We start from the raw sequence: 12,664 nt of genomic DNA on the forward strand, positions 1-12,664 counted from the left end.
GCAATGTGAGAATGATGCTGTTTTGTCTTTCAAGAAAATGGCTAAATGCTGGGAGAGGTGTCTGTATGTATCTTCCACAAAGCTAAAGTACTTACTTGTACTAATATTCACTTTACAGATAGACAAACAGAAACAGTTGACTTGGCTATTAAAGTGAAACTAAGAAATGGCATTTCCATTGTAAACTGATCCTTTTAATAATTCAGAACTAGGTTGGCTTTCTGTTTTTTTCAGTGCACATAATTCTTGATGAAAAAGTTCTGTTGGAAGTGTCCTCTATTCTCTTTCCTCAATATGTGTATCCATACAAGCATCACCAAAAAAGCCCACTTTTATTTTGCTTCTAAATTTATGATACCAAATATGTGTACAGAGTAACAACTTTATACAACATGCATTGCTATGCTGAAAAGCATAAAAAATTCAAAACGGGAATAGAAAGAAGGCTTCCCAAAAGTAATGCACTCTAGCTCCTTGCAGGTTTTGAAACATACTTAATTATCAGAGCAAATCCTGATGGATGTTAATGTTATTGTAAACAGTTATTGACTATGTTTCAGAGAGCTCTTTTTCTAAACACACCAGTCCTTCCCAGTTCCAGAACTTCCTTGAGAAGAGAGGAGAAAAAGAAGTTGGAGAATACTTCTCACATGCTATGCAATTTTGACTAATTTTTAGATTAATTTTCAAGTAGAAGGACACTACCACCCTGGAAGCCCACCTAAGAAACCAGAGCCGACTCAAATTTTCTGGTATACAAGAAAATAGAATATTTCTCCTTGATTCTCCCTATTAAAAACAAAGGCATGTACCCAGATTTCTTCCTTGTTACAAAATGTGGGATCTGTGGAACAAGCTGACTGAACAGAGCAGGCCAACATCCAGTGCTTACCATGTCTCAAGAAAGCTTCCTAGTGCAACTCCCAGTCCTGTCAGGAAAGGGACCTTTATTAGCAGCTCTGTTGAAGTGAAGAGGTTTTCATCTTTGGGAAGCTCTAAGAATATCAGTGGGCAAATTGCCCTTTCCCTCCAAACTGCTAAGGAAATTCAGGTCATGCGACTGGACGCAACCACAACAGCAAGCAACCTCTCAATATACAGCTAGTTCAGGAAGATCTACAGAACATCAGCTTCCCCACAAAATTACCCTTCCAAACAGTGCAGAACCCTATATCAAGCTGAAGGCCTGTAGTACAGGATTAAAAAAAGAGTTAGAGGAAATCAAGCATTACCAATTTCCCACCTCCTTACATGGGAACTTGTTAAATAAAGCTTTAGAGGACAATAATCAGTGGGCCATACCCCACAGTACAGGAAAGGGCTAAAAAACAAAATCAGACCCAGCAGTCCTTTCCAATTTTCTGTTCTCTATGTCACCTTCCTTACGTGCTTCCGACACTGGCAGTATGCTGTTTGTTCAGCTGATCAATGCATGATTTTCCAGCATCTCCCAGTTTTGGCAAGGTGATTGCTGTGCACAAATACAGGCACGGCCTCCACATCTCACGGCTTCGCTGCCGTGCTTGCTAACATGAAAAAGCTGCCTAACTTTAGAAAGATCACAAGGGTGCTGAGTTTCCCAGCTTACGTGGAATCTTCTTGAATAGCCAAGCAAGTGGAAGGTTTTCCTGAGAGCAGCTTAAGCAACATCCCCAGTCGCAACATTTTTTTCTATAGCTGAATTCTAGTCCTTAAAATGCCTCCTCTATGAAGGATCTGAATTCCCTCCCAGCACTAAAAACATGTTTAGTCTTTGAATGAAGGGATGGACCTGCACTGAGAACAGCACTTCCCCTCTTTCCATGGAAATCTGGCAGATGTAAGCAGCAGATTGCCCTAAGAAATGGGGAAGAGAGAAAATGACAAACCTACATTACTGTGCAGTCTTTCCTCCTTCAAGAGGCACCATTGCCTTCTAGATGGTATTTAGCTGAACCTTGCTTTGTTTAAAGAAAGTCTAAATGAGAAGAATAATAGGCATATTGCTTGACTCTAAGGCTCTGTCATGTTTTAAAGGAGAGGGAAGGAAGAGAGGAACTCTTCTCCCTTGTTTAAGCTAATTAAGGCAAAGTCAGGGGAAACAGCAGAAAGAACACTAGTACTGTGGGTCTTCTTTGGCTTGTCATTTTGGCAATTCCCAATCAAGTTCAGGCTACCTATCTGGAAGGGCGAGATGCATCTTGTAAAACCTTTCACTCGAAGGTCACTAAAAAGATGCAGTCCATTACAAAAGGAATCATGCAGAGTTGCTGCAGCAGCTGATTTACCTCTTCAAAAGCACCAGTGCCACCTTAATTGAAGGCTCTTGTTCAGGGTATTATCCAGATTCAAGAACAGTGGACAGAGAGAAATAGCTATACCCTGGGATCAGACACTTTTCCAAAACTGGGGCAGAGCAACTTGACCTAGAACCTAGAAAAACAACAGATTTACTACAGGCTGGAGGAGCTCCTCTTTGTTTCTAAGATCTACATAAATTCAAAAAGCTATAGTGCAATCATTTAGTCTGTTATTGTAATTACAAAGCTAATCAAGGGCTTTGGAGTTAACAATAGCATTAGGGCACACAATCAAATAGTGAAATGGAATGAAAGATAGAAAATGCAGATTATTAGAAAACTAACAGTAACTGTCAAAACTTCAGAACACAAAAGCCATGGCATGGAGTTAAGAGAATTGCAATAGAAACCTCAGTGAGAAGTTCTAAAGTTAAAAGCATTTAGTTTTGCACTTAGTGTGCCAGCATCCACTGTTTGCCATAGCATCCATACTTTTTGTTTTAATGTTAGAGAATGAAAGATGGTTGGAAATTTTAGACCACTTTCTGAATAACTCTAGTTGAACTCACAGACATGTTTGTATTTAAGATTTAGATCCTACTGAAGCGTGATAGTTTCTTACATTGTACTCACTTCGTTATGAGTCTGTACAACTGAAAGAAATAACAGGTCAAGTAAAATATGCAATAATACTTAAAACAGATGTTGATGTAAATTCCAGTGGAAAGAAAATATTTGTTTCGATGTATGTACTTTCTTAAGAGCTTATTTTTCTTATATTGTGCAACTACTGTATTTAAAAGCAGAGACTATTAAGAATGGATTTGTTCAGAAAACAGTAAGAAGTGGTTCCATGAAAGCCTGTCAAAGAACTGAATGTCCTGACTTTTAAAAATTTGTGCTGCTTCACAGGACACAAAAAATCACCAACTATATGGGGAAGAGAAGAGGAGACTCTCTGACCTTTTATCTCACTCTCAATATGAATTTCATTGTATTGATACAGTCCAAATTATATAAACTCTTGAGCCAATTCTGTACTATTTCAAAAGGAAAAGAACACTCTTCAACCTTTGAAATATTATATATCAAAACACTAATTTGGCTCGGTGCTTCAAAAACAAAGTCAGAGGGTTGGGAAAAATTGTTAGTTGCTTTTAAACCTTTTAATTTCAGCTCTTGTATTTGTTTTCCTACTGATGTGATCAAGAAGCTATTGTGCCCAGGAGAAATGCATCCTGTAGTCACAAGGCTGAAACAAACTGCTATTTTATAGGGTTAGAGATCTGGATTATGATTTCTATTCCAGGTTAACAGACTTACATGATTTTCTGTTGGAAATTTTCAGTGGCTGAATCTGTACTTCTGGTCTTCTTAGTGCAAATCTCCTATAAAATGGGAGGTGGTAGACAAAAGACACAAACTCCTCAGTTTTCACGACAAGTTTGGGATTAATAAACACTTAACATCATGAGACTATTACAAAATATCCAGAAGATTTTAGAAGAAATTACCTTAAACCAATGCAATCTATTCACAATCTAAAAAAATTAAGTTGTCAGCCTCAAATTTTTGTACGCTCTCCAAAACCGGCTGCAGTTCTTATTCCTGCATAGTACATCAGTGTGAATACAGATACTGATGTGCTATTTTCCATATGTTTTTCCTTTCAATCTGGATCAGTGTTATCCTATCAGTTTTTGTCATTATTAATTCTAGCCAGACAAATAAGGAAATCCAAAGTATTTCAGCAACAGGTTTCCAAGTTCAGTCGTCTTGCTGCAAATGCAGGTTTATCATACCCATGTAATCTATGAGCATTACATATGACAACTATGCTAACTTAACAACTCGGCAAATAAGTGTCTTCTCTTACTACAAAAAATAATGAAACTATGCTTCTCAGTAGCTCACCTCTCCTGGAAATGCTTTGAAGGGATCAAGCCTGCTCTGGGATTGGCATCACCTTCGTGTTTGGCCTGCCACCAGGTTGCATCATCCTGGCTCATGATCTGAAGGACATCTCCTTTTCTGAAAGCAAGTCCAGCTTCTTTACAAGGAATTGCTTTATCCTCATTAGGATCATAGTCAAATAGGGCTCTGATAAACATCTGAAACAAACCGGGTTTTATCTTTAGAATCAAAATATTCAATGTAATCCAAAGGTATCTCCCTCTTTTGCTTTTACTGTTCAAAACCGTTCAACTAAATGTAAAGCAATAAACATTTACTGCTGTAAAACATCCTTATGGATGTCTAACATTAGAAGTTCGTATGGGAATGTTAAATTCATTGCTTCTGCAACTGCAATCCCAATGTAGTAAAGTCTCTACGATCCAAGGCAAATAGGACTTTGCAGGTGAATAGCGTGCCCATATGGAGAACAGAAGAGAAGATACTTTTGAACCAAGGTGCTATCAAGTATCTTCTACCTAGTCCATGATGGAAGAAAAGGACTACTTGGAAGCAAGCCAGGTCCTCACGGAAGACGGAAGATTACAAGATTACCTATGTCAACTTCACAGCTGTAGACTTAGGTCTTAAGAACCATGTTACAGTCACTTGTAAACCCAGCATGTGAGTATTGAAGCATACAGTGCGCTATACATTGTTACATTATAAAAACGGAGTCCGGAGGCATAAATCACGTTCTGTCACCCAAACAAACAATATATATCCTCAGCATAACAGTTACTGCAATGGATTCTGAAACAGACTTGCCCACCTTGCCTTCTTTCACTGGCATTTCTTCTTTCACACTGGGTATAATTTTAAATGTAATTGCTCCTTGAGACTGAGCCTGTGAACATTTGAAAAGAAAATGCACTGAGAATTAAGCTGTACATTTCAAAGAAACCTTAAAAGGAAAAGAAATTCAAATTAATTTAAAAATAATCAAATACAATGAATCTACCCTCTCCCAAGCATGATCCGTGGAGGTTGAAAGCTTCACCATACCAACCAAACCTTGCAGCGCAAAGATTAAAATGCCCATTTGAAATGCTCAGTTTTATTTGCTTCACTGGTGGGCAGAGATGGACTGTTAAAAACTGGGACCTGCATGTTTCAGAGGTCCCACTTCTGCATTGAAAGCAGGAGCAAACGCTACAGCTAAAATGTATACATATTAGGAGCAACCGCTGGACTCCTGGCACAGTTTGGACATCCCTGGAAAAATCCAACTAACATTTCATTTTTCAAAAAAAATTATAGAAAAATTCAAACAGGCTTGTGCCATATTTATCATATAAAACTATCGGGGGGGATTTATTCTTTTGGCAACTTTAAGAAACTAGAAAAGAAAAACATATTTGAACAGACTACGTGTACTAAATGGAAAAAAAGCCCTCTACTATAAATCTTAAAACAAGTTAGCCGTCATCAACCACCTCATCCATTCATCTTTCCCTATATCCCACTTAAAGTGTGTCTGGCTGCATTTCACTTATTAACCACAATATATTCCCACTGCCTCAGTGACATTTGTCTATTGAGGGAAGTGCTAATCAGCTGGAGCCTCTGCTACTATTGCATGCGGCCGACAAGTTTCATAAAACTAGCAGAGTGCAAGACAGCCAACGATTTAAGCAAAATGGAAACAGGCCTGTCCACTACCAAGCGAGACATACTTCTGCCGGCGTGTCTGCAATCCAAGAGCTCACTGTTTGACAAGCAGCAGCCAAGTTCTTACTTCACCAGCCGTAGGACTGGAATCAATAATTCTGTTACTTTTGAAACAAGCTCTAACTAGCTTTTGATGTTTATATTGTACCTCAAGGAGGTAAATGGGGAAATTGTTCACACCTTTTCTAGTGCTATTGTGTTTCTAGAGATTTTTAAATATTAAAAAAAAATATGTTTCTGTAGGGAACACAAAACCATAAAGCAAGTATGAATATCATCGGGCTGACGCTTGTAATGAATCATCTCAGTTATTGAACCAAACTGTGGGACAGCCACTCAATTCAGCAGGACAGCAAGGTATTTATGCATATAGAATTGCCTACACCATGAATATAAACAGCTGTCACGACCATCATTGGTTTCTTTGCTGTAAAAATATCAAATACTTCTGAAAATGTCTAAATTATTTAATCTGCAATAGTGTTCCATAAGGGAGTAATTAGTCTGGCTTTAGAGATTGTGTCGTTCAGAAGAGTACAAACATAATCATATATATGGCTATTTATTGCAAATCCATATAAAAATATTATCTCAATATACCAATTACTCTATCAAGTAAATGTATTATGAATTAATTTTCACATGGAGTTAACATGTTATTAATGGATACATTTAAAATAGTTTGAATTCAACAGATCGTGGTGTGCCTTAAAAAATGTAGATTATACATTGAGGTATGCAACATTCTACAACATATTTACAGTCATATTACCATCACTAACTCTTTACAAGTAATCTGTAATCGCATATGTATGTAATGCATGGAAAATCATTCTTTAAGAGAAAGGAAATAGAGGAAGAAAAGGCATTATTTGCAGAATATACTTTTTCTAAGAAATACACCAGAAATCCTAAGTCCAACTACTTTTTCTTGACTCCCCTAAATTAATTTTAAAATGTTTGGTATTTACCAAAATGTGTATTATTTCTTCAGGTTTTTTATCATCTACAGGAATCCCATTGACTTCCCTCAGTTCATCACCAACATGAATAAGACCTACAGAAGACAGAGGAGCCGTTAACCTGTAGCTATGTATTATGCAAAAAAAGCCATTAACATTCAGCTTTTTTCTGCCTTGTTCATGTACTTTAAGCTCCAACTTAAAAGCAGGAATATATGGTGAATACAACAGCTACCGTCCTCACAGATAAGTTTGAGATGGTTGGTTTACTCACCTCCCTTCCTTCCTCCTGAAAATTAGTACCATTTCTCTATGACTTTTCCAGACTTATATGCAGATGTTTGAAAAATGTCTGTGCCAATTCTTTTCCTACTCATACTACTTTCTTATTGCTACACAGCTGCAAGTACTGCAAAGATGACTTGGGCTGTGAGTGCTAATTTGTGGCACAAATGCTTGGTAATTTAACAATGTATATATCTAGATTTACTCCACTACCCCATCTAAGTGTGAAACACAGCTGTCTAGATTCCCTTCAGTGAAAAGAGGCACTTTAGGGTACAATTCAGGACCTCTTGTTTGAGTTTTTGTAGACTTTGAGCACCCCAAACGAAACTGGCAGTCAAGGAATGTGCTGGTGTTTGGAGAATTACCAGCTGAAACTCCAAATGGACATCCTAATATAAAATAATGCAACTATCCCGAGTTCCTCCAACAGCAGGTTGTAATCATGGCATATCCCATCATTTCTAAGTAGATGTCTTCAATCAGAAACAAATCATGATACAACAAAAAAAAGAGAAAACCCAGTATCGGCTAACTCAAAGATACCTGGTTGCAACTGAATTGGGGAAAAGATTCAACACGAATACTTTCAGCAGTATTGAAATATCATTTTGGAAAACTGTCCACACCCAAAATACTTCTGTTCGTGATAGTGATGGATTTCATTTCTACAAAATATGCCATTTTATCTCATCTTGTTCCAAGTTCTAGAACTTGAATGGCTAGTGCCCAGCAGCAACACCTTACCACTTCTATCTGCAGCTCCTCCACGCATTATCCTGGCCACCACAATTGCACCAGTATGTTCATCCCGTTTAATAGTAGCTCCCTTGGGTAAAAAGAAAGAAAAAAAAAGTTATTTGGTTAATCTTACCATAATTCTAATTCCCTACACTAAAAAACATTTGCTATGTAAAACTGCAAAAAGCTGATATCATATCGATACGTGAAAAAGCCAGAAACGATACTTGCTCATGAAAGGAATGTACAAAATATGTTGCTTTATCACCGTTCTCTTAAAATGTGACTTTTCCATTCAGAAGTAACTCATGCATTCTGTATGTACACAGCTTTGAAAAAAAAGGACAAATGATGGAAAAAGTTTACTTTTCAACTTAATGTTAACTGCAGTGTACCTTACTTGAGTCTGCTGCTAAAACTGTACTAAACTACTGCTGGAAATTGAAAAATTATTGTTCCTACATTAAAAGAGGCCACATGACATACTAGGGGTACAAAGAGTTTATCTGTGTTTGTAATCGTTGCACTTTACACTCAGAACTGCCTGTACACCCGCTGATCATAATTTTGCTTCACAGTGTTATCAACAAACACACACGAATTTGAGAAACGCTGCTGCAGGTCAGGGCTCACCTGGGAGACTCGCGGGACAGAAACGCAGAGGAGGGGAACATTTCCCGAGTTAGCCAGGGCCGTTTTCATACATGACACAAACACAGCACAAGGCATTCGAGTCAAATGACATCATGTAGTTAAATTTCCAGCGAACAGCTGTCTAGATGAGGAAAAATGCCCTTGTAACGAGAACGGCGAGGGCGCGCTGGAAAGAGGCGCAAGGTGACGGGGAAGCAGCAGGCAGCAGCAGGCACGAGGGAGAAGGGAAGGGACGCGGAGGCACGGAGCCGCTGCCTAACTCCTCTCAGGCAGATGGGGAGGAGCGAGGGGGGAAATGCTGGCCCTGCTCTGGAAGACAGAATCCACAAAATTACGAAGGGGATTTTAGCTAGATAAGTTGTACTGTATAATCACCTCCAAAAAGGTTATTTGATCCAGTGGTTTTTTTTTTTTAAAAACACCACGAAAAACGCACCTCCTGGCCAACAGCTTTTTACCTGCACGTGATTATTTTGCGATGTTAATGCTATTAGTTACCTGCAGCAGCTCTAACTTTGTTAATCAACAGAGATATTTAGGACTCTGGCAGGTAAGTCAATTTTCTGAAAATTTCCATTATTTGTGATTAGTGAATGAACAATATTACTTCACCTCTGAGCACCAGACAGTGCTACCTGCACTCTGCCATCACTGGTTAGAATTGCCTTCCATCAGAGAAGTGTTGTGCTTGAAGTAAGGTACATAATTAAAGTCCCTTGAATAATTAAATTGTTTTTATAGCTACCTTTCTGTATTTTTTTAGATTAAACATGAACATCATGTTTATCACTACTTCAATTTTTAAGTGTTTCATGAACATGAAGCTGAAATATGTACAAATGAATAATGGGGGTGACATTTCACTACAGTTAATTTTACTGACTGTAAATAAACTTGTTTTCCTTTCCCTCTACCTCTAAGATAGAAATACAACACAAGACATGAAGACAAAAAAAGGGAGATTAATTTATAATTTTTTTATAAGCAAGTGGCATTTATTGCAAGTAGAGAAAAATGAAAACAGTCATCACACAATATTCTCTTTGGCTGAGACTTTAACAGTAGCCAGCACTCCACAGCAAAATTGATATGCTGTGTTTGTGTGTTTTACATGTTAAATTTATTAACATGAAATTCTATCCATAAGCAAAGTAATTCTGCAATTTGCCAGCCTTATTCTTCTGTGTTGTTTATAGTATCAGTAAGCATTTGTTTGTATTACAGTTTCAAATGAGTCTGAGAGCTTCAAAAAAGATAAAGATTTAGGTGCAGCTAATCTCACTTTAAAAACTCACAATTAGACTTCTGTGCAAAAAGAATTGCATACCATTAGGAATATACTAAACAATTAAGCATTAAGCATTAACCCCTCTAGCCTATATCTCAATATTCAGTTCCGACCTTGCAGCAACAGCAATTAATTTGAAGTTTATTATTAATAATAAATATCTGGAAAGTTACATCTGTTTAAAAGTACAAAATGTCTTCTTTCTGAATATATCCATCAAAAATACAAAAGCAACAGTAGGATGCTAGAGCCAAATATAAATACAGGAAATTTCTACTATATTGTCAATATAAAACAGAGAATCTCCTAATTAATCATGGACACACCTGAACAGAAAGGCTTTATGCCTTTTACCTAGAAGTCAACACTATAAAATGCCACCGAATGCAAAAGGCAAGGGATGACTGACAGCCTTCCACCGTGATCAGCCAGCTACCCCAGCCCAGCGCTGATGTCTGAAAAGGGGTACTCCACTTCACTTCGCCTTGTTTTTAGACAGATCCTAGAAAAAAAACTTGTGTGCAATTGAACACCACAGCATTGACCCAGACAGTGTCTGGAAGAAACAATAAGGCTCTCGTGCAAGTGCAACAGTCATTTCATGCTCTATGTGATTACCACTACTGGCACAAAATGAATTTTCCTAGCACAGATTAACCAATCTGAAAGACACCCCAGCAAAGATAACAGGTAAACTGGAATTTTCAAACAAAGCACAAAAGCAAGTTCATAATACAGGGAAACCATTTAACCCCAGTTAGCTCCCTGTCAATAACTCCTCTATGGCAAACTCAAAGTGAATGGGCAGGTCCATGAAAAGCACTATTTGAGAGTTTATGTATTTTTGCTGTACCTATAGTACACAAAGGAAAAAAAGTGTTCCTTAAATTTGCCTTCCCTCCCAATTTAGAACACTTAAAAAGAAATCATCAAACACAAGTGGATTTCTTTTCAAAAACCCAAAGAGCTGATTTTCTGAAAAAGCAGCTTCTCTCATACTGCTGCCAGGCCCGCTTAAACTATGAGGTATATATAATCTGGCAAGAATTTCTCCTTATGAGATGTTCAGCTCCAGTACTTTCAGTTACATGTGCAGTGCAGCTCCTCATTTAGAGCTTTAAAAATGGAAGAAGGTTAGACTGGACCTTGAGAGCTGGAAAATATTTTCAGTGTTGCTAGCCAAAAGTGTAAGTTACCCTAAATGAGACATATACAGATGTAATAGCATAGCTCAGTTTAAAATACTTTTGAAGGGAAAAATAAGGAGTTTGGGAGCCATATGGTGATCGGACTGAGAAAATGTTTAAAGGTATACCATGCAAAAGCACTAAAAGTAATACAAGCTCCTTCAGCAAAGCTCTTTCACTGGATTTTGGGTTGGTGTTTTTTTGGTTTTGGGTTGTTTTATTTTTTCATTTTTAATGTAGTAACACTGACGGGTGAGCATCACTCAGGGTTTCACAGATGTGAGCTTTATTAGTTCATCCATTTATCTGCTGGTTCCAGAATATTAAAAATAAAGACTTACAATGTTTAAGAAAGAAAGACTAGCCTGTAAAATAAATTATTAATAAGAGAGTTTGAGACATCAGTAATATTTTTGCATACCTTTGTGTTAAACAAAAGCACATGCAGATGTTGAATGCAAATAAGTATTTCAATAAGCCTTATTTTAATTTATTCTCTATTGAAAATGCAAATACAAACATCCATCACCTACCTTACAGTGAAGAGTTATTTAAATGTTGATGCCCACATACATGTGACTATGCACACTAAAACTGTCCCTACACCCAAATTAATCCCACCTATAAAATAATTGGGTTCAATAACTAATCAGAACTGAGCTATGGGGACTCAGAGTGAGAGGTAAGCAAGAGCTGTAGAATCTGCATGGGCAGAACACGTAAACAAATTTTAAATCACCCAAATTCCCTTCACCCAAGTTCAGCTATGGAAACCAGGTATCTAGCTCAAGCCAGGTGTCTAGGCTCCTCCTATAGTAATGAAAAGAAATAGGCAGCTCCAGAGAATGAATCATCCTTTCATTAAGGCAGGCATCTTAAATAGATGGCATGGTTCGTTCTCTGGAGCTGCCTGTTGTTCTCTTGACTACAGACACAGCACAGAGATTAGTTTTCAAATGGCTAAACTTATGTGAAATGAATCTGTGTGACAAAGGAGCAACCATTTTAACGTGAAGCAGCATCCAATTCAGAATAACTGCATGACAGCGGTAACAAACCTGGAATATCACTTGGGAGCTGGAAGTACTGAGAAGCCAGGAACGGAACTCTTGGTAGCGTGGTTGCGCATCTCCGATATCAGGAATGCTAACCAGAAACATGGCAGTGGCTGAAAAAGCCCTTGAAGAGGCAGGTGTAAGTAAAAACCCTCCAAGTTATCTGATAAAAAGCCTAATTATAGCCAGGTGAATTTCGGACTATCTCTGAAAAGAGATGTTTCTACTTCTCTTTACATAAGTTTTCAGAGATGTTCTAAATTACTTTGTTCAGATAAAACCTAACACAATTTCACTTAGCTTGAGTGAGACACTACTAGAATGGCATTTGCTATTAGAGCATTTAGGAAAAAAAAACCCTGTGGAAGGATTAACAAAAAGTTTAAATCATCTCTTCCAAAAAACTGGAGGAAAGTTCAGCACTGACTTCTGAACTGATGAAATCTGGCAAATAGAAGGCCCTCCCACAAACCATGTGTTTCCCTCTCTTTTGAGATGATTACTCCTGGGAACTCAGGCTTCATTAATATGTGATTAACATTGACTCAGAACACTGGTGAGATGCTTAAGTTAGAGAAAAGCACGAAAA

At 37.7% G+C, this 12,664-nt stretch overlaps 1 protein-coding gene across 1 annotated transcript in view; it reads right to left on the minus strand.

The window, feature by feature from the left end:
- Positions 1-12,664, minus strand: part of MPP7 (MAGUK p55 scaffold protein 7) — a gene marked incomplete at both ends in the record, with an annotated part of 106,672 nt that overhangs the window by 26,813 nt on the left and 67,195 nt on the right. Inside the window, 5 exons of the mRNA XM_081996405.1 lie at positions 3,603-3,667; positions 4,194-4,390; positions 5,005-5,079; positions 6,875-6,960; positions 7,898-7,979. Of these exons, the coding sequence (XP_081852531.1) occupies positions 3,603-3,667; positions 4,194-4,390; positions 5,005-5,079; positions 6,875-6,960; positions 7,898-7,979 (505 nt within the window). The remainder of the gene's footprint in view (positions 1-3,602; positions 3,668-4,193; positions 4,391-5,004; positions 5,080-6,874; positions 6,961-7,897; positions 7,980-12,664) is intronic.

This window comes from Phaethon aethereus (assembly GCF_964289735.1).
Source record: "Phaethon aethereus genome assembly, chromosome: 2".
NCBI classification, from domain to species: Eukaryota; Metazoa; Chordata; class Aves; order Phaethontiformes; family Phaethontidae; genus Phaethon; species Phaethon aethereus.